Source organism: Penicillium malachiteum (genome assembly GCF_028827825.1).
Source record: "Penicillium malachiteum strain IBT 17515 chromosome Unknown utg000001l:1.0-8184562.0:1.0-8186909.0, whole genome shotgun sequence".
NCBI classification, from domain to species: domain Eukaryota; kingdom Fungi; phylum Ascomycota; class Eurotiomycetes; order Eurotiales; family Aspergillaceae; genus Penicillium; species Penicillium malachiteum.
In genome coordinates this window covers 7,476,909-7,499,972 of record NW_026643094.1, presented here as the reverse complement: position 1 = coordinate 7,499,972, position 23,064 = coordinate 7,476,909, and the positions used below count along the sequence as shown (strand labels likewise).

The 23,064-nt window shown below is 46.2% G+C and overlaps 12 protein-coding genes across 12 annotated transcripts; 6 read left to right on the top strand and 6 right to left on the bottom strand.

Annotated features, from left to right (window-relative positions):
- Positions 1 to 637: 637 nt before the first annotated feature.
- On the bottom strand, positions 638 to 2,302 carry N7483_002762 (H3 histone acetyltransferase RTT109; the record flags this gene model as incomplete). The annotated part of the gene is made up of 1 exon (XM_057086199.1): positions 638 to 2,302. One exon carries the CDS (start codon positions 2,300 to 2,302, stop codon positions 638 to 640), a length of 1,665 nt encoding a protein of 554 aa, XP_056952348.1.
- A 443-nt stretch (positions 2,303 to 2,745) lies between these two features.
- On the bottom strand, positions 2,746 to 4,046 carry N7483_002761 (uncharacterized protein; the record flags this gene model as incomplete). Its single annotated transcript, XM_057086198.1, has 4 exons — positions 2,746 to 3,292; positions 3,352 to 3,476; positions 3,529 to 3,579; positions 3,882 to 4,046. 4 exons carry the CDS (start codon positions 4,044 to 4,046, stop codon positions 2,746 to 2,748), a joined length of 888 nt encoding a protein of 295 aa, XP_056952347.1.
- Positions 4,047 to 4,452: 406 nt separating this feature from the next.
- Positions 4,453 to 5,267, bottom strand: N7483_002760 (mitochondrial 54S ribosomal protein bL19m; the record flags this gene model as incomplete). The annotated part of the gene is made up of 3 exons (XM_057086197.1): positions 4,453 to 4,549; positions 4,621 to 5,002; positions 5,072 to 5,267. 3 exons carry the CDS (start codon positions 5,265 to 5,267, stop codon positions 4,453 to 4,455), a joined length of 675 nt encoding a protein of 224 aa, XP_056952346.1.
- Positions 5,268 to 5,507: 240 nt separating this feature from the next.
- Positions 5,508 to 6,096, top strand: N7483_002759 (uncharacterized protein; the record flags this gene model as incomplete). The annotated part of the gene is made up of 2 exons (XM_057086196.1): positions 5,508 to 5,604; positions 5,669 to 6,096. 2 exons carry the CDS (start codon positions 5,508 to 5,510, stop codon positions 6,094 to 6,096), a joined length of 525 nt encoding a protein of 174 aa, XP_056952345.1.
- Positions 6,097 to 6,140: 44 nt separating this feature from the next.
- Positions 6,141 to 6,650, top strand: N7483_002758 (uncharacterized protein; the record flags this gene model as incomplete). Its single annotated transcript, XM_057086195.1, has 1 exon — positions 6,141 to 6,650. The coding sequence occupies one exon, from the start codon at positions 6,141 to 6,143 to the stop codon at positions 6,648 to 6,650; it is 510 nt and encodes a 169-aa protein (XP_056952344.1).
- Positions 6,651 to 6,948: 298 nt separating this feature from the next.
- N7483_002757 (uncharacterized protein) lies at positions 6,949 to 8,811 on the bottom strand (the record flags this gene model as incomplete). The annotated part of the gene is made up of 4 exons (XM_057086194.1): positions 6,949 to 7,044; positions 7,101 to 7,775; positions 7,828 to 8,216; positions 8,256 to 8,811. The coding sequence occupies 4 exons, from the start codon at positions 8,809 to 8,811 to the stop codon at positions 6,949 to 6,951; spliced, it is 1,716 nt and encodes a 571-aa protein (XP_056952343.1).
- Positions 8,812 to 9,250: 439 nt separating this feature from the next.
- N7483_002756 (uncharacterized protein) lies at positions 9,251 to 10,114 on the top strand (the record flags this gene model as incomplete). The annotated part of the gene is made up of 1 exon (XM_057086193.1): positions 9,251 to 10,114. One exon carries the CDS (start codon positions 9,251 to 9,253, stop codon positions 10,112 to 10,114), a length of 864 nt encoding a protein of 287 aa, XP_056952342.1.
- Positions 10,115 to 10,497: 383 nt separating this feature from the next.
- On the top strand, positions 10,498 to 13,581 carry N7483_002755 (Hid1 family protein; the record flags this gene model as incomplete). Its single annotated transcript, XM_057086192.1, has 8 exons — positions 10,498 to 10,593; positions 10,665 to 11,286; positions 11,342 to 11,439; positions 11,494 to 11,736; positions 11,790 to 12,143; positions 12,204 to 12,447; positions 12,501 to 13,006; positions 13,066 to 13,581. 8 exons carry the CDS (start codon positions 10,498 to 10,500, stop codon positions 13,579 to 13,581), a joined length of 2,679 nt encoding a protein of 892 aa, XP_056952341.1.
- Positions 13,582 to 13,777: 196 nt separating this feature from the next.
- N7483_002754 (uncharacterized protein) lies at positions 13,778 to 14,857 on the bottom strand (the record flags this gene model as incomplete). Its single annotated transcript, XM_057086191.1, has 1 exon — positions 13,778 to 14,857. The coding sequence occupies one exon, from the start codon at positions 14,855 to 14,857 to the stop codon at positions 13,778 to 13,780; it is 1,080 nt and encodes a 359-aa protein (XP_056952340.1).
- Positions 14,858 to 16,410: 1,553 nt separating this feature from the next.
- N7483_002753 (uncharacterized protein) lies at positions 16,411 to 17,419 on the bottom strand (the record flags this gene model as incomplete). Its single annotated transcript, XM_057086190.1, has 2 exons — positions 16,411 to 17,153; positions 17,230 to 17,419. The coding sequence occupies 2 exons, from the start codon at positions 17,417 to 17,419 to the stop codon at positions 16,411 to 16,413; spliced, it is 933 nt and encodes a 310-aa protein (XP_056952339.1).
- Positions 17,420 to 21,821: 4,402 nt separating this feature from the next.
- N7483_002752 (polyamine transporter 3) lies at positions 21,822 to 22,233 on the top strand (the record flags this gene model as incomplete). Its single annotated transcript, XM_057086189.1, has 2 exons — positions 21,822 to 21,893; positions 21,970 to 22,233. 2 exons carry the CDS (start codon positions 21,822 to 21,824, stop codon positions 22,231 to 22,233), a joined length of 336 nt encoding a protein of 111 aa, XP_056952338.1.
- A 75-nt stretch (positions 22,234 to 22,308) lies between these two features.
- N7483_002751 (MFS general substrate transporter) lies at positions 22,309 to 23,060 on the top strand (the record flags this gene model as incomplete). Its single annotated transcript, XM_057086188.1, has 2 exons — positions 22,309 to 22,341; positions 22,413 to 23,060. 2 exons carry the CDS (start codon positions 22,309 to 22,311, stop codon positions 23,058 to 23,060), a joined length of 681 nt encoding a protein of 226 aa, XP_056952337.1.
- Between the last annotated feature and the right edge of the window lie 4 nt (positions 23,061 to 23,064).

The following is a 23,064-nucleotide window of genomic DNA, read 5'->3' as shown; positions in this document are numbered from 1 at the left end:
CTCGATAACAATAGCGTAGATGAGGACATTCTAAAGCAGAAAGGTCCAGTGCCGGGAAGTGTGGTATGAAAGGGCGGATTGTGGGTTGGGTCGATGTGGAGCTAATTCGGGATTGCAGTACATTAGCAGCTGCAGGTCTCGGGAAACGGATACTGCGGCTTCCTCAAGAATGGGTCCTCTTGCGTGTATACCTTGCACTAAGCGGTGCATATTTTTGCATATAATTAGCTGAAACGTAAATGGATCCTTGATTCCAAGGTTTCTTTTTTTTTCTTCGCAGACCTTTTCCTTTTCTGGTATGGCTGGAGCCACTTACATCAGTTCATCCCCCCCAGCCACCTCCAAGCCTTCAATGACCAGCCCCATACCTCGTATACTACATGTTGACCTAAATATTACGTTTTGTTTGTCTAACCAGTTCTACTAGTAGTACTTACTGGCAGGTCTACTCTCCCTTAGGGACGAGCTACTAGCATAGCAGTATGGAAATTAATCAAATTCAAACATTCGACACTGACCTTGCAGCACCGGAGATACATAAAACCTCGAAATTTGAAACAGCATTTGAATGTTAGATTCAATTTTAGAACGCCAATATAGTAAGGCAAAATCAGCCTGAAATTCATAGATTCTTTATTCATGTCTTCTTCTTCTTCCTGACCAGTCCAGCACTGAGCACATTAATAGATGCTGGTGGCACTGGCGTCGGTTGCGTGGCATCCTGATCACCAGGCTGCGCCGAGCTAGCATCCGCATCCGTATTAACAGTGGCACTGGAATCACCAAGGATTTTCTCTGCAGCATCGGATTTCTTTCTCTTGCGGACCAAACCAAGGTCCAGGATGTGGTTGGTCGCTGTAGGTTCTGTAGAGGTCTCTGCTGGAGAGTGGGTGCCAACTACCCGCTTGCCCCAAGTGAGTTGATCAGCTAGGGATGCTACTTGATCGACAAAGCTCTTAGTACTGGCGACGACCTCCTTTTCATCATAGAAGTGGTCGAGTACTCCATCCATCATAGTCTTATAGTCTGCTTCATTGAGAACGACATCACCTCGACCGGCTTCAGGCCAGAAGAAGGGATTGGTGTCTGTAGACGATGCCAATGTGTGAATTTCAGTTAAGAATTCGGCGGTTGGACAGTCAAAAGATGCGGCTGGCGGGTCAGAATGCGCGAGTGTATCACCTGAAGACTTCTCAGTGGTGGCTCCATTGATATCCTTGGGGAGTGGCTCGTCGACGAGGGCCTTGGATGGTTGTTCGTGTTTGGATTCGCTCTTCGCCTCAGCAGGTCTACGCGTCTGACTAGCCATTGTGGTAGAATTCATCAGACCTGGAGGGTTTATAACAAGCCAAAGGAACCCCACGAGCCGACCAGCAGAGCATTCCTGTCGGAAGGACATCATTTCCCAGAATTGATCCAAAGACTTCACACTGCGCCATTGGCCATTATGAGTGGTGGATTCTACCCCCTCGGTACTTGCTGGAAGCTCATCATCCAGATCCGTCAAGAACCGTGTCTTCGGGTCATCAGGAAATCGGGGAATTAAACATCGTGGTGGAGCTGAGGGATTCTGAACCATTTGCTTCAATGGATAAGTCGCAAGCCATCGTGGACGATCCTTTGCATCAGACTTGGCTGAAGCGGGAAAGAAGTTCCGGGTTTCAAATCGGTCGCATCCAGGGACAATCAGGTGTGCAGTTGCGGAAGCCTTAGCCGCCTCGACGGTTTGGTCAAGAGGCTTGGTCTCTTGTGAAACAGACTCAGGTTCATTCTCGCGTAAAATGGGATCTACAGCCCGGCACCACCACTTAATCAATCCGCGGTCATCAAGAACATGTTTCTCGGCATTTTCGATGCTCCCTGGGAATATATATTGATTTTGTGCTCGAGCAAATAATGAGACAATCAAACGCACACCGGGTCGTTGGTGTGTGCGAGCTATGTAAGACAAAAATGTATGTGAAACCAATCGGAGAATCGAGACCTTCTGGGGCAGTTTAAGCAGATGCAGGAGCCCGGTGGAATCAGCTTTGGAGACAAAGATGGTGGTCAAGTGGGCGGAATTATAGACCAGCACCTCCATTCCAAAGACAATGATTTCGGCGCCATCATCCTTAGGTGAATCAATGGATACGGATAAGAAATGATTCTCGCAAAAGGTGGCATCGGTTTCTTGACCCGGCGCCGCGGCGAACAGCGCGGTACATGGGGAAGGAGTCGAAGAGATGTGACGGACTGTCAGGGCAGCACCCGTGGGGAGCACCTTGGCTAAAAGATCGCCCAGATCACCATCTGGCGCCATTGTTCAATTTCGACCAATAAGATTGGGAGTTGAGTACTGTTGGACTGAGAAGTAGTGGAGCTCTGATCTTGGAACATTTTTGCCTGTCGTAGCAGGTCACGTGCAATGCACACAATGCCTTGAATGGCATAAGATATTACATAAATGGAAATATTATGGATATAAGAAGGGAAATATTAGAATGAGAAATGAAATGGGGAAAGAATAGGATATTCTTGATCATTAATTGATTATCGAATGCAGAAGTTGCGAAATGCCTGTTTCAAGTTGTATTTGGACAGATGGTTATAGAACTGAGACCATGTACCAGTCACAGTGTAATTACATCCAGATGTCAAGTTCTAACAAGATTCCTTCAAGAGATCATCTATGCCGCCCAAATACCTAGATACATGTATGAAGTCGAGATATTTGCACCATGTCACATGTACCCTCTATGTCGATTAAAAGTATGCGGCCACTGCATCAAGGTCATCAGCATTGAGAAGAGTGACTCCCTCACGCATCAGTGTCCTCCAAACAAGATTCCTGGTTCTGATAGGCCAATGAGGAGTATCCCAATATCTTGCTCCAATTCCGCGAGAATTGGCTGTGGATATTTGCTCTCGGAGAGACTTTAGCTGCTCGTCGGTGAGAATTGGGTCTGTATCCGCGGTGATCTTGCCCACTGCAGCTGCAAAGTTTGTAGATGCAATAGGTGAGATGGTTCCATCAATATGTACAAATTCTGGATCATTGAGATTCGCAAGAGGACCGTCGAAAAAGTAGTCCCGGTCGGAGACAGGAGCTACCATATCAAGTGGAGTCTCACCCGTGCCAATGATGGTGACTGGGCCGTATTCCACAATTCCGTCTTTGAGAGTGGAGAGATAGCCCTTTTTTCGGAGGGGCTCAAGAGCCTGAATCACAGCCTTGAATGTCTCGGGACCAGAAGTCTTCACGTCAATGAAGAAGAATAGTGTCTGACCTGTAACAGTATCCCAAACACCACTGTTTTTATTGTTGTCAGCAGTTGAAGGGAATTCGTTAGGCAAGCATTGAAGACTGACTTCTTAGTTGGCTCAGTCAAGAAGGGACTTGCAGGGTTTTGGCGATCCAGGACTTCTAGGATGGGATTGATATAGAGGCTTTCAAGTGTTCGGTCATGTGTCAAGGACGATTGATCGTGCCCAACCTAAACAGACATCAGTATAATGTACCACAAAAAATAAAGGGCTAGAACAAACATGTAGAGTTCCATTATATAGCCAAACATCTGCTTCTGTAGATGTACATCCCTTTGAAAGGCCTGAGGCAGATGGGTTAACCAAGATCAGAGGAAAGGGGTTGAAATGAAGTACCTGTCCAAAAAGGCTTTTCTCTCCAATAATCACTGAAAAACGAAAAATCAGTTATACAATTACATTGCGAGCGAGATTTATCCCTGGAGATTCTAGTTGTGACCTACTTATGGGAGTGAACGGGAATCTAGGGATATGACATTAGCAAACATTGAAATTTCCTGGACGCCAATTGAATGGCCAAATAGTATTCAGAGCAAGTTGATAAAAAATTGAGATGCAAGGACCAAAATACATACCGGCAGAATATCTCGAGTAATATCAGTTGGGTACTCGTATTCTTTGCTACCGTGAGTGTTCTTCAACACATACTGTAGGCTGGAGGTTATCGTTCCGACAACCGGTTCCGGACCGGCAGCCAAAGCTAGGGCTACGGCTGTAACCAACACCGAAGAAGAGACCATCGTTGCTATACAAAGGGATCCACGGAACATATGTTTAGCTGCCCAAGTGATCTCAATTGCGGGTGTCTGAGTAAGAAGTGAAAGGGATGGGGCGAATAAGGCGGAACTCGGGCTTGACCCTGCACGTGGTCCGAATCGCGTAAAGTAGGCGCTGCACTTTGTAAGCCAGAAACACCGCATTTGGCAAGTTATATTAGGGGCTATTTAGATAAATCAAGATGTTTTTGATCCGAAATACAAATTCTAGAACTCTACTATCGTGTTCAACCAAGAAATACGACTCGGCTTGACACGGGAGGTGTTTCAAGAAGGCTAGGTGATTGTGATGGAAACATGGTGAATATTGACAAATAATAAAAATACATGCTGATATATGCTAATAGAAACACTCCGTGCCGTTGTACACTTAGTTCTGGCGACGGCCGCCACCCAGGAAAGCCCGCTTCTGGCGCATGTAAGAAGCCACAAGGTTCTCCACGCTGCGGCGGTCGTGCTTGCGGGACCTACAGAGAAAAGATCAGTCAGTAAATTGCTGCTATTTGCAGGATATAAGGGAGTCGAGGGATCAACGCACCGCATGTAGTACAGTCTCGCGCGACGGACCTTGCGCTCGGCGCGCTGCACAATTTCCACACTCTGCACATTGGGACTGAACACCTTAACAGACATCTCAACACCAACACGAGTAAGCTCATTTCGCAGCAAGACGGAGGTGTCAATGCCGCGCAGCTTAATGCTCAATGCCACACCGTTGAAGGGATCGCCATTCTTGAATGTCACACGCAGAATATCACCGGGCTTGACACTTCGGGGATTCCGGCGGTAGTCGAACAGGGCCTTGCGTTCACCCTTAGGATCATGGATAGCCAGTTGCGACTCCACAACTCTCTCGACGGGGTTTTTGCATACTTTGCGGACGGAGGGAGGAGCAGGGTAAACCTTAACTGGCTTGGGGCCTGTGTAGATCCTTGTTATCAGTACGGCATCCTACTGAGCCATTGAACGTGAAGCTCCAGGTAACATACCGTTCTGTGGTTGCAAACGAGTAGGTAATTGTGAGAGGAATTGCTCGGGGAGGTTTGGAGGGAGAGGGACACGCTCGGGTCTCTTAGAGTACGCTGTTGAGATGAACCGGCGGGTAATCTGTGACTGCATCAACTCCTGGGGCCTGATCAGGGATCGCAGACAGCCCAAAGGCCGCATTGTCGGTAACGCAGCCATAATTGTTTGATATGGTGATATGGATCAAAAGAAAGTCGGCGTTGAGATTTAGGATTTGGGCGGCCGGCAGAATTCCTTGCCAAGACTCGAGATTCTCTTTTCGACCGCCCGGACTCTACCACCCGCGCTTCTTTTTCGGAGGTGGACTTGCTGTACACAAGACGAAATATTGCAGTGCTTGCGGCTGTTTGCTTTAAATAATACGGTCCTTTTGGTCGGAGACTACCTAGTCAATTCACTATGGCGCAGCTTGCTCTGGGTCGGGCCTTCCAATGGCAAAGCACATCGCGCCGTTCGTTAGCTGCCTTTTCACAAATTCGCAATGCCTCTCAGTCCGGTATGATATATCTCAATGGTTTCGATGATCGGGAGTCAACCTTGCTAATGTATGCTCTATAAAGCCATTCCCTCATTCACTCCCACAGCCTCCGATGAATTGAACCAGGCTCTCGACCGCTGGCGACAAGACCTCTTCATTCCATTCGGCCTCCCAAAGCGACAGCGAACAAGCATGTTCAAGGAGAAGCACGCCCGTCGACTCGAAGATGAACCTATCACAGTGAATATTAGCGAGACCGAGCAGTACACCCTACGACCCTTGAAATTGGCCGAATTGCCCAAGAGCAAGGAGATTATCGACGTTCTGCGCCTAATGGAGGCCGCCAACGATTACAAAAACCTCGTGCCGTTCATGAGTGGACTTTGGAACTCTCAGATGACTGTCTCCCCTCTCGGTGGCAATACCTCGTCCGCAAGACTGGAACTATCGGCCGGATCGCCCTCATCGTGGAATGCGCCAGACAAGGAAGCCGCACCGGACTCTCTTTAGAAAACCAGGATATCACCGAGCGTCTGTTTTTCGAATTCCACCGCATGGCCCACGAGGCGGACTTTAAGGGACCTCGGATTGCCAAGGCTCTCGCATTGGCCAAGCAGACTGCGGATATCATGGATAGCTATCCCGCGGATGTATCCACAAACCCGAAATACCAGCCATATGTCATTGGAACACTTCTGGAGCTCAGTGCTGCGCGTGCGTTGGATGCATTTGGTGGCAAGGATGAGGCCAATGAAGTCTTGAACTACGTGCGTAAGTTGATTGCCTCTTGGCCTTTGGGCAAGTTTGATGCCCCTGAGTCCGGCGAATTTGATGCGGCTCGTGTGGACCAAAAATTGCTTCGCTCCGTTGCTGTCTACAAGGGATTGAAGCTTAGCACAAAGATTCATGGATTTGCCAATGACAAGACTCTGCAAGGCGCCGTTGCACCTCGCCTTACTGAGATGCAGAAGTATATCTCTAAGCAGTTGAAGTCAATTCCTAAAGGAAGCTTCGATTCGGTTTCGAGTGCTGAGCTTGCGAAGGCTCTTGTTGGGCAGAAATAAGGAGATGAATGTGGAGGTGTTTGGCTGTCACTTGTATTCAGGAGCATACCGGCATATGTATATTACTATTTTTTCCCCAGCATCTTGGAGCTGATCTGTATTTCAAAACGAACACTACTGCTTCAAATTCTTTTATTTCCTACTAATGGTGGGCATTTCCAGAAATATGCTCGATGTCATTGTAAAATTTGAGATAATCGTCAAATTGCCCATGTTTCAAAGCCCGAAATGCAGATATCAACGCTTGCAACTGAGATGAAGTCAATCCCAATCAAAAATAGCATCTGGCAAGAGAGTTTCAAGTGCAAAGCTCCACGGTGTTTTCTTTGCTGATACGGACCCGCGGAACAAGGACTGTCTCTCCGCCAACAACAGCAGGTCCTGAGACTTTGATCTATAGAGGAGACTTAGCGACTCGATCATAAACACAACTGAATCCAAAATTCTCACCTCGCCTTCCGGTTGAACTGCGGCTGCGGTTTCGGAAACACCAGTCAATGTGATTTCAGTACTGCTGAGGGGAGCGCCGAAGTGGCTCGGCCCATCCCCGTGTCGATAATCAAAGACATTTGTCTGAGCAATAGCACCAGCAATACCGGGACCAGTCAGAGCGTAAATGATACGCGCGTTAGTGAAGATCCGGAAATGTGTCAGCTGCTTCATGGTAAGCTGAGCCGAGGCAGGTGCATCAATGCGATGCGAGACACAAAGCAAACGTAACTTGTCCAACGAAAGCTCTGATGTCGGGCCAGCACGAGCCAGCTGGCTGAAGATGTTCTTTGAGGGCATGCTACCAGAGTCCAGGGTTCTTTTCTGAACCCATCGGCCCAAGGAAGACAAGAGCCCAACTCTGGGTTGCATGATACTGTCATGGTAGTTCGAAATAGTGCGCGAGGAGGCCACAATAACCGTCGGAGAAACACCAACAGTTGCCAAAGCAAAATCCACATCCTCACCAGTAACAGAGTTCAACGCAATGGATGCATTGGAGAACAGTGCATTGAAGATGATGCAAAGAGGGTAAGACCTAGAAAGAGAGTCGATTGACAAGACAAGATCCGACGAAGAGAGTCGCTGGTTTCGGGGAAGTGTAGAACCCAAAGCAGCTACAGCAGCCACCAAATTCTAGAGCAATGTTAATATTCTGACACAACCGGAAAGGATACGGTTCTCTCACCTCTGATTGAAAATCGATGATTTTACCAGATTGAGAATCCGAGGGCCACACAGTACTGATTCCAGGAGCCGGCTCTTTGGGATCATATTCAGGGACATCCAAGCCTGCCAGGTCCTTCTTTTCCTCTACCAACTCATGCCAAACCTCTACCTGCATGTCACCTTCGACATTATCAGGAACTCCGTGCCAATCCATATGACGGTTTCCTTCCTTGGCAACCCAGATGACTTGCGAGAGCTGCTTATTATCCTTGGAAGCCACTGAGAGATCGACAGATCCAGCTTCGGCAATCAAAGCATCCGCTTGGGCCGCCCGAAGATGAGCTGCCAGAGTCTCCGCCGGAAGGTGGTGAGGGACAAGAATAACCTTGAAGCCGTAGAAGGCACCCGCTATATAATTATGTTAGCATATGCTTGAACAGAAATTACACATTCGAGGATCAGTAATACCGAATATAGAAGCCAGCAGCTCAACAGAGTCAGTCAAGCAAACGGCTACGGTTTTGACCTTGGCCTTCTGGAGATAATGACCGATCACGTTGATTTCCTGGGTGACTTGAGATAGAGAATGTTCAACAGCCCGTTTCCCGAGGACAGTATAGATCTTGCTTCGTGCCTTGGATGTGCTGCCATCTTCGTTCAGAGCTCCGTGCACTGCTGTTCTCCAGATATCACGTAGGTCGCCTTTCCTACCTGCGGTCCACTTAGGAGCCCCAGGATCCTTAACATTCAATCCTGCTCGCAGAGGGAAACCATATGGGGTTTCCAAGCTGCGATATGTTGCAGATTCGCCTGACTGGCGAATTGGAGATGAAGTGGATTGACGGGCAAGCAGAAACGGGTGTACATCTGGGTCCTTAGCTGATACTACTGAATAGATCGCGAAAGTAACCACAAGGCCAGCAACAATGGTAGTGTAGATATTCCAGTCGGCCAGAATATCTGCCACCACAGTATCTAGCTTGTTAAGCAACTGATCGGACATTTTGAACACGAGGCAGTGTCAACAACTCGAAGCATGGAACCTTGGAAGGTATGACGTGGGAGTAATCATTGAATATTGGGGGTCGCAGCGGGGTCCGGGTCAACCTTTCTACCGGCGTCAAGCAACTTTCGCGTCTAAATGGGCGTTTCTTTTCACCAGCCACGACCAGCAACACCAAAACATTCTCCCTTCAACAACGCCAGTTGGGAAGACTATGCTGCAACCGACAACTAACTAGTCATCTTTCTCCTTCGACCAATCTCCCCTCGCCAGGTAAGTCTTATTCTACTCCATTCAACAGGTAAGTCCCCTGCTTCCCTTTTGAGACTCGGCCTGCCTCTGACCTCGGAAGCTGCAGTCTTTATTTCCAGGCGATTTCCGACCTTTTTTGATATTGCGACTATTCCTTTACTTCGGAATTCCAATTGCTTCTTAACAAATGGCCACATCTCTTCCCTCGACTCCCAAACCTGCGCAAGCGGCAGCTCCCTTCTCTGTAGAGTCTGGGACACCAGGAAAATGGCGCCACCCACATCTCAATGAGATTGTTCGGCGCCAGAATGCTGCGACATTTAGCGACAAGAACCTCCGCAAGGTCATTTGGAATGGCGGCGCTCTGATCTTGACCTGGGTCTTCGGAAACGGCCTCAAAGCTAGGTCGGTTAGCGAAACCACAAACTCTGCAACCCATGAGCTGACCCATTCCCTTTCAAGCTCTCGTCCAATCTTCGATAAAAACTCGACCTATTCCGAATTCACATTGCTCTCCGTTCAGCTGTTCTTTGCCGTCAACGTCCTAATTGCTCTCTACCCCCTCTTCCGGCCGAAGGACGACCTCTCTGACATCCCCCTGACACCTACACAACGAGCACTCTTAGGATTGGACCCGACGGCTACACCCCCGGGCACTCCTGGAACGACATATGTCACCCCGCCGAGGTACCGCGTGTCCACTTCGCGTAAGGGTAGCCCTGCAAGCCAAAGCGGCTCTCCATTGTCCGCCACACCAACCTTCTCAGAACGCCGCGGATCGTCGAGCACTCCATTCTCGCCCATTACTAGCCCATTGTTTCAAAAGGCAGTTGCCAACGGAGGAAGAGAAACTAACCTGCGACAAAGCTTCGGGTCTTCCTCGTCCTTCGGACGAAGCAATTCGTTTGGCGAGTCTACCATGTCTAGCATGTCTAGTATCGGTCCTAGCAGCCCTTCGCCTTTGGCTGGCAAGCGTACTAGCTTGGGATTGAGCAACAAATGGCTGTATGAGCGGAGTCGGAGACTTTCCGCTAGCAACGGTAGTCTCTGAGATCTAAGCTAAATGTGGTACCTTTTTGTTTTGATTGTCAGGGCGTGGAGTTTGTAAATCAGGATCTCTTCATAGCGGGGTTCTTTTTAATGAAAATCAATTATCTTAATTATAATCATGGAATTAAGCATTGTTCAGTATTCAACTTTTGTTGGATTTGCTGTGATTCAAGAAGTAACAAGTGATGTACGGGCAACAAAGGCACCCTATGTCATGGCTGTTTAAGCCGAGCTCGGTAGCTAATACGGCCAACACTCCGCAACAGGAATGAACGTAACACCAACTACACCCGCGCGCACACAACAACACTCAGGCTTGAATTTGAAGTTTTTCTCTCTGGTGATACATGACACTCGTACTGTGAGGCACTGGTCTCTTCAGTAATGGGGGCCTCGGAGTCAAAGCTTGTGTTCAAGCAGGGCATCTTCCGCCTCTCCGAGGAGAAGGAGATCCCCGCAGACGACCCCTACTGGACACGAGTATGTTGCAAAGCAGATAATACTTCTATATGAAATGAAGATATATCACATCCGCTAACTTATCACTCAAGTTCTGGGAACTGCCCGAATCTACCGAAGACGTTTTTAGCCTGTTCACACCAGCTGACATCCGACGCACGCGCGACCATGCCTTATCGAACTTCGAAACGCTCTTACTCTCAGTCTCCTCACGGCTGATAGTTCTGAAAAACCATCCCTCATTTCCCGATCCCGACCTTGCCCCCAATCGTGATGCGCTCAACTGTATCCGTGTCCTTACCCGGCTACTGCCCTTTGTCTATGAAGCCGAACACTTGGAGGACTGGGAAGATAAGTTCTTCTGGACGCGTCGAAAGAGGAGGACTAGACAAGCGCAGATCGCAGGCGAGGTAATTTTTGATGAGGCACAGCCAGATGATCAACAAGAGCGGTCGTCTCCTTACGGGGAGGAATACGAAGATGTGAAGCCGCTTGGGGAAGAGTTGATCGATACACTGCTTGACTTGCTCTTTTTCGCCGATTTTACAATTCCCGTACTACCAACAGCTAAGAGCAAGATCTCGTATTCGATATGGCAAAGTGGTGTTGGTTGCAATACGGCTATGGGGTCCAACAAGACTCTCGAAAACAACCGCTGCGAGATATTGCGGTTACTGCTAACCATGACCGGAAAGGCTATGTACATGCCAGCAAGTAAGTTTGCCTCATTTTGGATGTGCCTAGCTGAATAAACAATTAACCATTCTAGACACTTTGCCCGTACAAGGCGTAAAGGCGATTACGTACATCACCACTTGCCAGGATAAGCAGGCCGTTTTGACAACTCTGTGCTCTCTTCTGAATACGGTACGTCTACGAGGTTCTTAAGTCGTAAAGAGGTAGATGCTGACTCGTACAAAGGCTATGAAGTATAACCCTGCCTCTTGGCGGGTTCCATATGACCATGTTGTTTGGAAGGACCCCAAGCAGATACTAGTTATCTACTGCCTCCAACTTCTCCTGGTTCTACTTCTGTACCCAATTCCAGAGGATGGCCGTGGTTCTCCACCGAAGAACTACTACCGCCATTACTTTGGTAGGTTGCATAGGCCGCAAGATTTCCAGTTTCTTGTAGAGGGCATGACAAGGATTCTGAATCAGCCTGTAAGTCGTATACTGACTGAGCTGATTAGTCCAATACTAATAACAGATTATAGATGCAAGCCACCAGCACATATCTCCCTGGAAGCCAGAGATCTGTGAAGTGGGCACCGGAAATCTTGATCTTATTCTGGGAGACCTTGCAGTGCAACAAGCGTTTCAGGTCGTTCATGATTGACTCCAATCGTTCACATGACTTTCTGGTTCTTTGCATCTTCTATGCCATGGAGTACAGAGCAGACCCATCCAAGCAAGGAATGGTCCGCATGTGCATCTTCATCCTCCAGACACTAAGTGCAGAGCCCACATTTGGGAAGAGTCTCAACGTCAAATTTGAGGGACAAGAAACTTTACCTCAGTCTATCAGGTTGCCCAAGTTCCGGGGCTCTTATGCTGACTACCTCATCATGGTTTGTTCATTTCTCTGCCATCTCTGCATATGATTACCTGCTAACATTGGTTTTACAAAGTCAATTCATACTCTGATGACAACAAGCAAAGGCAACCTCGACACTGTCTATCCGGCCCTTCTGGTAATTCTGAATAACGTGGCGCCTTACGTGCAGCATATGTCGGCGGGTGCGTGCTCCAAAGTCATTCAGCTCTTTTCCTCAATGTCCGCTCCTAGCTTTTTGTTGGCCAATGAAACCAACCATACGCTTCTTGCATCTTTGCTTGACTTCATCAACGCTATTCTTGAGCATAACTTCACCGGTACGTTTCCAGACGCTTTATTCATCTGTTCAATGACTCTAACGGTCTGTTAGAAAATCAATATCTGGTCTATGCCATCTTGAAGTATAAGCAGCGATTTGAGGCCATCCGAGCTTTCACTCTTGAAAGTGGCCAACAAGAGATTGAGCAGCAGAGAGAGAAGCGAAAATCTGGAGATGCCTCAAGTGATGCGATTTACAGCCCTTCACTTTCTCATTCCGAGGAAGACCTTCACACTCCATCGGGTGCTCGGTCTCCCCTAACTAGGATCCCCGAAGAGAACAGTGCCTTTGCAATTGGAGATGATGATTCAGACGACGAGGGGCAGAATACTCCATCTCAGTCCTCGCCATCAGCACAGAACTCTCGCAGACCCTCGTTTGCCTCCGCGAATGATGAAAATGCAACGCAGCAGTTGCGAGGTATGTCTGAAAAAGCACGAGGAAAAATGCCTGCCGGACGGCCGTCTTTCTCTCGACAAAACAGCATGACAAGTCAAACAAGCATGTCTGCTTTATTCTCCGGTTCCTCAACTGGTTTCATCCCAACTGTATCCTGGGTAATTATTCTTCTCCTGTTTACATAGTACACATTCCGGATTGCTAACAGCCCCACTAGTTGGAATCATGGCTTCCAGAGCTCCCTCTGCATACCATTCTTACCATAATATCTGCTATTGCTCCTCATATTCCGGAAACAGCTTTACAGTCAGCTGTTAGTCCCGATGCTCGTACTCTGATCAGCAATCTACCATCTTTTGCTGAAGAGCCGCAAGTCAAGAGTATTATTTCAGAGCCCACTCCGGTTCGCGCCCAATCTTTTGAATGGTCGGCCCTCTCTATGGGCTGGTATGAGTCTCTTCTCTGGGGTTTTATCTTTTCTAGTGAGATGGTGGTGGGGTCCGCTGCTGGTGCAACCCCGGGTACTGTCGGCGTGTGGAACGGCACCGGAATCCGACTTTTTAGGGTTCAAGAGGCTGCTGCCCAAGGGCCAACTCTTCTTGCTCCGAAGGGTGCTGTGGATGCAGTTGGTAGCAATTTGGTCCAGCGAATTGGGAATCTCAGTCTACGTGGCAGGAACTTGACCTCACAAGAGCCTGGCAGTACCCAATCCCCGAGCATGAGGGAGGTCTAGGATAACATACGAATAGGTCGTGGGTTCAGCGACGTACATAGGAACTTTCTTTCTCATGATCACAATTTTCTTTATGACAACTGATTCTCTTTCTCCTTCATTTCTCTTCTATTTCTGATCATATTTCCATAAACATGATTCCAAATCTATCTTCTGGTCATTAGATCATGTCTATATCTTCACTTAAGGGTGAAACTCAGACCAATAACCGCCGGGCTTTCAAATATTCGTAGTCTGGCATCGACTCCGCCACAGAAGTCTCAATTGACTTTGCAATCTCATCCCCAAACTCAGCCTTCCACTTAACCAACTCGGCGTCAATGTCAACATTCATGGGCGTCTTATCCTTAACAACACCCGAAGAGTGCGTCAATGTGCTGAGCATAATATTTGCGGCGCGAATGTGTCCGCCTTCCACATCATTGCCGGCACTGGCCTTGGCTTTATCAGATGCCCAATTTTGAGAATTCTGCTGTGCATCCCACTCAAACTGCAGGACATTGGGATCTAGCCCGATTTTCTCGCAAAACTCAGCCACGGCGTCCCGGTTGTTAATGAGGTCGTATGCATCCAAAATAGGAGGTGGCACAACCCCGGTACCTTGCTCCATATACCAGTCATACAACACTCTGGGCCAACGCATAGCCATACTAGTCACAGTTGTTCTCTGCAGACCAATATTATCAAGGATTCCTTCCTGAGAGAACTTCAACATTGCTCGCCAGTAAGATGGCCAGGCAAGAGCGGGGTGTCGGATAATAAACACCATCTGCCAAGAGCGAAGATACTCATCTGAGAAGATGGTCTCGTTGGACAGAGAGTATGTCGGAGAGCCGAAACTCTCAGGCATCTTGACACGGAATGCGTTGAAGAACTCCTCATCATGTACGCCAGTCACCATTTTCTGGAAAGAAGCTGGACAGAACAACCAGGATGCATGCTCTTTCATGAAGATCGTCTTGCCTGCTTCGTTGGCCTCGACGGCACAGTTATCAAGCTTGTCGAAACAGTCCTGGTATATAGCTCTGACTTCTTCTTTTTGCACTTCAGTCCATTTCTCAGGTGGCATCTCTGTGTAGCCACTCCGAGCGACATCGACAAAGGCCGGGTAGAAGAAATAGCCTCCTTTCTCATTGGTGGTGACATTTGGTTGAGCAGGGATGTTCAAGATTTTCAGGAGGAGGTTTGATGCGGTTCGAGGAAGGCTCACAAGAAGGATGCGCTTGGGGCGAGTAGGCGCAATGCCATTTCCCTGGTGGGTATCAGGTACGGTCATTGTGATGGATCTCGGGACGGGAATGCCGCTATACTAGATAAGCTTAAAGCGCAATGGAGCAATGAGAGAACTAGAAGATGACAGTATTATGGAGGCAGATGGCGTGATTAATATATGGCAAGTCCTGGAGAACCGGACGCCTAAGGGCGACGCCTAACGCAGATCATTTGATTGCGGCTTACCATGGAATCTACATCCTGTAGTAAGCACCGAATCAAGAAAATAGTGGACCATGTGGATATGGGTTGCTATGAGAAGCCCTAACTTAGCATCGATATGTATTCGTGCTACGTAGATGGCTTCGAAAAGTTGAATGTATTCCATGGTTCCTTCAATGTTTTCAAGGTTCACTAGTAGCAATCATGATCGACAATTCTTACTGACATAAACGGAGGAATGTCGATCAGCTGAGTCCCTTGTTTGAATACAGGAACATCACTGGTCCTTTTTCTATTGATGATCAATCCTTTTTTCCCCTTTGGGAGGATGAGAACTCCACCGTGACATGGCATGCAATCAGCCCGGAGCCTGAATCATGGAACAGGGCCGGGCCGATCGGTATGATCTTGTCAAATGATCAATTGATCCTTTCTTGCGAACGTTAATACACAATCTGTTAGTATAAATATCATCAATGGCGTTTAGCTCTCGTTTCTGAGGCCTCATTCGAAAGGAACGGGGAATATCATGCATGAAACCCGTACGAGAGTCAGCGTTTGTCAAGTGAATAACGTCACAGTCAAGTTCAATTGGTCATGACTTGGAGTTCATGTAGCATTGAAGACAGAGACCATTGAACTGTCTCTGAGTCTTCTGATCAGCCTGAGAATAACCGAGGATTCAGTCACGGTATCCGCTCCCGGAAATCATCGATTATTCGACTATCCAGCGATATTGTGACCAAGTTTGCCAGGGTATTCTTCCTTTTTGCAACATAAAGCATTAGTGTATCCATGAATCTTCGAGTGCTTAAGTACTCATCATGAGAAATGCCCTTACCTAGGCAACGGCGGCAACACATTGATGTGCATGCATAGGTAAGGGGCTAATTCTCCGTCCTCATGCTGCTGAGTTCCAACTTCAAGTTACTTATTGGCAAATATTCAGGCTTAGCTCAGAATGAAATACTATATGATTCATAATGTCACAACAATGTCACATAGCTATTCAATAGGATTGAAATCAAATTTTTGTGTTGGGCAAGTTGATCATAATAGTAAGATGGTGGCTTTCAACTTGAATCCTCCACCTAGGCAAGGTTTGATACATCCGAGTCATCCGTCAGGCCCTCCATATTCTATCATGTGTCGATCAATTAGTTCATTGAACCAAGAGGTATGAGTCCCCTGACACCTTTCACCCTATCCAGGGGCGTAGTTTGGACCACTTTTACTGTTTTGATAGCTCTCGCTGCACCTAGAATTTCACCTCCTCACGCCTCCACGGAGCCCTTGGTTTTCCCACACCGTGTTACCCACTACACATTCTCGAGGGATACAATTCTCACGCACATACATCAAACTCCGACTGTCTCTTCCAAGGTTCCTACCTTCTTATTCCCAAAACACCGACCTCTTACTCTTGAGAAGCTCCACAAAAAGATTTACCAAGGCATCCAAGGCACGGTCACAGATTTGATAATGAAATACGACTCGTCCTTGCAAGTGACCACGCGTGGTCTTCACTCCTGCATTCTCAGCAAGATCCGCAAAACGCTCTTCATCGATGCCTGTTGGTTCCAGGTCCAGCCAAACCATATTGGTCTCTGTCGGATGTTGAAGCTTTCTACCCAAACTTAGCCAAAGCTTGGAAAATTGCTGTGGAGTATCTTGACTTTGTCGAAGGCGCCCACCAAGGAATACTTGTTCAACAGCAACTCTCGCTGGAGCGCACAGAATGCCTGATGCACGGATTCCTCCACCCAGGATCTTTCGCATCCACCGGGCCCGCTTAATAAAAGCTAAGTTCCCAATGACAATTGATCCAATTGGCGCACCAAGACCCTTGGTGAAGCAAAGAGACACACTATCAAAGCATGAAGTGTACTCCTTTAGGGTACCTGCTCCAGCATTTACAGCCTCCCACAGACGAGCGCCGTCTAGTTGCATGTGAATTGGAGGGGTTTGACTACGTGCCCAACTTGAGATTTCACGAGTATCTTCCATGGGCATGATGGTTCCTGACAGTGTATTTTCTAGACTTATTATTCGCGTTGGATAGTCATAAACATCATCCCGAAGATTGGCGTGCTTTTCGACATCCTTGAGGGTGAGATGGTGGCCATTGGAAGGAACCACTCCCCAGATTAATGCCCCGCAAAGCGAAGCGGGTCCCCCCCGCTTCCATTCCAAGAACGTGGCTTCGACTGTCACAAAGGACACTGTACGGCGGTGCCAGGAGGGCTGTTCGGAGAGCAACCCGGTTGCCCATTGTTCCAGACATGACCAAGAGCGAATCTTCGTGTCCGCTCAATGTTGCAATGAAATCCTGAAAGGAATTTGTTGTAGGGTCCTCCTTCATGACATCGTCCAGAAGGGTCGTGTTGATAATGGAGTCAAGCATAGCTCCATTAGGCGACGTAACGTAATCGGAGCGAAAGTCATATGCTGCCTGACCGCGGGAGTATCCCAAGCTGTGTGGCTCACAGCCAAGGAATCTGTTGCAATGTAATCTGACTTCCAAGGTTGTCCGAGTTTCGATAGGCCTATGCAGGAAGTTCTTGTTGGAAGATGAGATCAGTGGGGCTCTCTTCAGTTCGGAACTTGAATTCAAAATAAAAGAAGGCATACTAATGAGAAATATACATTCAGGAATCGATGAGGAGGATTGATTCCAACTTGGAAATTATGCACTGGCATGTGAGTCAATAATGAATGCCACTGGCAGTGGCTACCTAGTACTAGTATTCCTTCAAACATTCAATGAACATTGAATGTTCCAACATTTTTGAATTTGCACATGTGCCAAAATAGCAATACCAAGAGCATGTAGATTATGTGCAATTGATCCGATGGATCCAGTATACCTAGGCAATAGTATTACAAAACTACATAGTGATTGATTGTGCAATCTGACGAAGGGGCCACAGCCTGAGACAGACTCGGATCGAAGGTGTCGGATAATTTGCAAAAGATTGCTACTACTAGTTCAAATGTTCAAGTTGTGCATAAAAGCACTTGAGAACTTCCAAGGTTGAAACAACATTTTTGATCTCAAACCTTCATGTGCTGGCAGCCACCTGGGCAGCTGGCTATTATAATTTACGTATATATTATGTTATGTTTCTTATGCCACATGTGAATATTCCGTTATGGATGTCAACATTTGCCAGTGGACTCCAGGGCTGGTCTATTTTTGTATATACAACTTGAGGATTACTATGTATGTACTAGTGCTGATTAGTTAAGAATTTCAAGTTACATTCCTACATCATGATACTATATCTAACCTTGGAAGTATCATATACTACCTACTATAACCCTACAACACTTGAGGCTACAGCTCATCCCCAGAGTTCCATCATCCATGTACTACCATTTTGGACCTTGGCTATGTTTGTTCAGTCAGTCAGTACATATAGCTAGATCAATTAACTCATACAATATGTGTATACTGCCTTGAGTGTTCCCCTCTTTAATAGATATTGTAGTGGGGGGGCCATCCATGTCCCTCACTATATTATACTGGTTCCAAGGTTGTCACATTTCGATTTTGCTTATGTCCTTCTGTTATTATTGTCACATATGAAATTGCCTGTCCTTACTAGTTTAGAATAGACACTCTTTCACCTCCCTGACCATACCCTTAGGGGTCATCCTATATCATTCATGCATTAGTATTTTGGTTGTTGGTTGTTCATTGTAGCTGGATCGACCTATGCATCTTTGAGTACACTGCCTAGAGCATTCCCCTCCTTAATAGCTAGTAGGCATTTCATATGTATCAGTCCCTTTAACCTTATAAGTAATTTGAATTTAGATATCTCTTAATTTAGATACCTCTTAGACTCTTATTTGAGGTATCTCTTACTTTTACTTTGGATATCTCTTACTTGTATCTTCTATCTAGTATATAATACTTTAGAATTAAACAGGAGTAATAGTATAAACAAAATACCTGATGTAATAGGAAGCCTTCTCCTATACTTATTAGACCAATTAATGGCAGTTATCACATTTTGGGATTTCTTATATCATATAACTGTTTTACACTTACTATACATATTCTACATAAGTATAAGAATATATGTCCTTACTAGTTGAGAATATACACTCCTTCACATCTTCAAGAGCATCCCTATGGGTCACCCTGGTGGTCTTTGACTCTTTATACTAGTATTTTAATTTTTCATTATGGTTTGTTCATCATAGCTGAATCGATCCATGTAACTTGGGTATATAGTATACTATTAGTACACCTTATGTATACTACATCGAGCGTTCCTCTCTCTACTAATTAGGTAAACAGTAGCTCAGGCTGATTTTTGTTATGGCTATAATTGAATTTTCCAAAATTAGGCTACCTATATGGTAATTAGGTAAGATACCAGTTGACTATAAAGGTTTTATATTATGGTGGGTTATTAATATTAATTATAGGAACATCATTGAAAAATAGATTCAGGTTGGCTATAATATGTATATATGTATAGCCATTAGCTACAGCTTGAGCCTGTTACAGGCCCTAGTAACCCCGGGCCCTTAGGTAGGTAGTAGAGGATTTTAAGTGCCATTTAGCGCCTCAGGAAGCATGGTTAGGTATTGAAGAGGGGAACGCTCAAGGCAGTGCACTGGAAGATGCACGGGTCGATCAAGCTACAATGAACAGCCAACAACCAGAATACTAATGCATGAATGATATGGGGATGACCTCGTAGGGGTACGATCAAGAAGGTGAAAGAGAGTGTATTTCTAAACTAGTAACGACGGGCAGTTTTGTATACGATGATAATAAAAGGATAACATACTAAGCAAGACCTGGGATGTATCAACCAGTATAATATAGTGAGGACAGTATGACTTCCAAGGTTATGACTGAAATTAGCAGTCATAATTTTGTCTGAAAGTTCAAAGGGCTAACGGATATTTCGCACGGTTTAATGTTATGGATCAACTATGAACTATTTGGTATTTCTAAAAGGCTTTAGTTCCGAGTCCCAGGTACACTAGGTAGCCTGCCAAGGGTTTGAAGTACAGTGGCATGACAAAAGTTTGCGTTATGATTTTTAGGTACCGCCTAGATTCCCGCCTTAATTGGGCTAGCTCCAAAATAATGGATAGGGAGAGATAAATTATGTAAAAACCACAGGCGTAGTTTTATCTGTCAGCCAAAATAACGTGATAAACTAGGCCCAATTGGGACGGTTTTAACACGATTAAATACTGGCTTCTGATTGGCCGAACCAGAATGGATCACATGATTAGCCACGTGATCTACGGTCGCAGCAGACGCTTATTCGTGTAAATTAGTGTTATGGGAGAATCAGACCTGTTGATACGTCCCATTGCGACCGCCTACTGCATTAGACCTTGTAGTCTGACATTATCTACCTAGACTCGAACCTTGGAACCATTCGATAGCGGCTTATGTAATATTTGATAAAATGTTATATAAATTTAGAATCGACAGACAGCTAGCCTCTTTGGGACTAGCTCCCACGGGGAGACCTAGCCCAGAAAAAGATACTTAATCTCCTCCTGACCGCCTTATATTTCCCCTGACTACCTTTTAACTACTAATTAATACTTTAACTAGGGATTTAGCCACCAATTTCAATGATATTTTGATTTTTTAAAAAGGCCCTTGAGAAAAAGAGGAGATCTGAGTCAGAATCTCAAAAAATCTGACTGAAAAATATAAGTGTTTGATAGCGAATAAGCTATTTAGGAAATCTAAGTTCAGTATCTTGATTTTGATTTTCCAAGACTGGCAGAAAAAGTGGCAGATGTATCTTTTTGGTGGGGAAGTACTTCCAAGGGCGCTAGTCCCATCTAGGACTAGCGCCTATAGATTTAGCCCTTCCCTAAATTTTGTATACAATTCGAACATTTGAATAGTGTATGAGTTGTTGAATTTATTGACTTGCCTGGTAGAAAGATAAATCGGCAGAGTAAAGGTGGTAAGCAGCATAATGCAGAGTTTTGTCATGCCAGTCCTGATTAGGCAGTTTGACTACTTCCAAGGTTAGGGGCCAGGGATATAATTTTCCTGGGCATCTGGGATGATAGGCATGTGAGTCAATAATGGCTACTCGTGAGACGGACTGTGTCCAGGTGCCTTTACGTGATTTCAAGAAACGGCCTTTTCCCCTTTTTCCCTCTTTTTTTTGAGAGAGAGAGAGCCTGGAGAGAGAGCACCTGGGCAAACATTGCAGCTTGAAGGTCCTTAGTAAGTGCTAAGATTGAAAGGTTGTTTGAAACCTTCAAGTTGGAACTTGCCTACATAGGTAAGCCTTGGAAGGATGCACATAAATACATTTGAATACTACGTATGTAGTCACCAGGTCCACTATATACTGTACTCATATGCTATTCAAAATCTTGGAAATGTTGCCTCCAGGCCCCTTCCCCTGGTGAGCCTTGCTCACACTCATGAAATAGGTTCTCAAATACATAGTAGCTCATCTACATTGATCATCTATATTCCAACTCGATCGATCACCTTCAAGATCATGATGACAACCTTCAAGATGACAACCTTGGAACCTCAACTTGACAATCTTCAACCTGACAACCTTCAACGTGATCAATTCAACTTGACAACCTCGGAACCTCAACTTCACAAACTTCAACTTGAAGTAAGTTATAGACTTATAGTAAGGCTCCTTCACCTCACTTTACCCTGACTCGGATGCTCGAGTTTTTAGCTTCCGGACCAGACTTTCTTTTCGCTACCCAAAGAAAACTTGGAAAATTTCTCGGCCTTTGAACACTGAACTAAGTCAAAACTTCACATTGGTACTAGCATGTCTATTCAAAGAGAGACCTCAACAGTGAGAGAGCTTGAGAATGGCTCTATTCAGAGCGAGAAAGTTCTTGTGAGTCTGCATCCATACTTTTTGAATCATGCTTACCACCAGTCGTCTATTATAAAATGTCACCTGGGAAGGTGAGGGCGATCCCGAAAACCCGAAAAATTGGACCTCCATGAGAAAATGGAAAACCATATTCGCTATGAGCTCATTTGTGTTTATGAGTCCATTATCCTCAAGGATTGTCGCACCAGCATTGCCCGCAATTGCGTCCGACCTGAACATCACACAGCCAGCAGTTGAAAAAATGGTTCTTTCAATCTTTCTTCTTGGCTTTGCGTGCGGCCCGCTGGTGGCAAGCCCACTTTCTGAAGTCTATGGCCGCGAGAGGGTTGTCCAAACATGAAACTTGACATATATCGCCTTCAACGCAGCCTGTGGTGCCGCGCACACAAAAGAATCCATTATCATACTACGTTTCATGGCAGGTCTTTTTGGAAGCGCAACACTTGGTGTAAGTGCAGCATCTGGGTCAAGTTCTTCATTTTTTTTGTCAGTGCCATCTAATTTCCTACCACTTTTCAGATCGGGGGCGGTACTTTAAGTGATCTTTTCCGTGCGCAGTATCGCGGGAAAGCGGTTGCAATCTATAGCTGGTCTCCAATTCTCGCCCCGCTGGTTGGTGCTGTCTTAGGCGGCTTCATCTCACAAAACACAACATGGCGGTGGACATTCTATGCTTCCTCGCTTTTGAGTATCGTCATCCAACTCTCGGGTCTTATTTTCCTTGAGGTAACATACCCTCCACTCTTGCTACGTCGGAAGAAAGCCAGACAGGCAAAGGCGACTGGAGCCGACGACCTCTACACCGAGTACGACCATCTAGATGAAGGTCGAGTGCAAGTTCTATCCACGAACTTGTTCAGGCCTTTCAAACTGCTTGCCACCCAGCCTATCATCCAGATTTTGGCCCTTTACAATGCGTACTTTTATGGCAATATCTATATATTGTATGCCAATTACATCGATCTATGGACCAATGTTTACGGCGAGTTTATTGAGATTGCGGGACTGAATTACATTGCGATCGCTATTGGATCTTCCATTGCCGCAGAATGCTGCACGCTCATAAACTACGCAATATTTCGGAAACTATCGAGCCGAAACGGAGGCACAGGTGTCCCTGAGTTCCGAGTCCCCATTATGCTACCCGCAACACTATTTTTTAAGTAGTGGG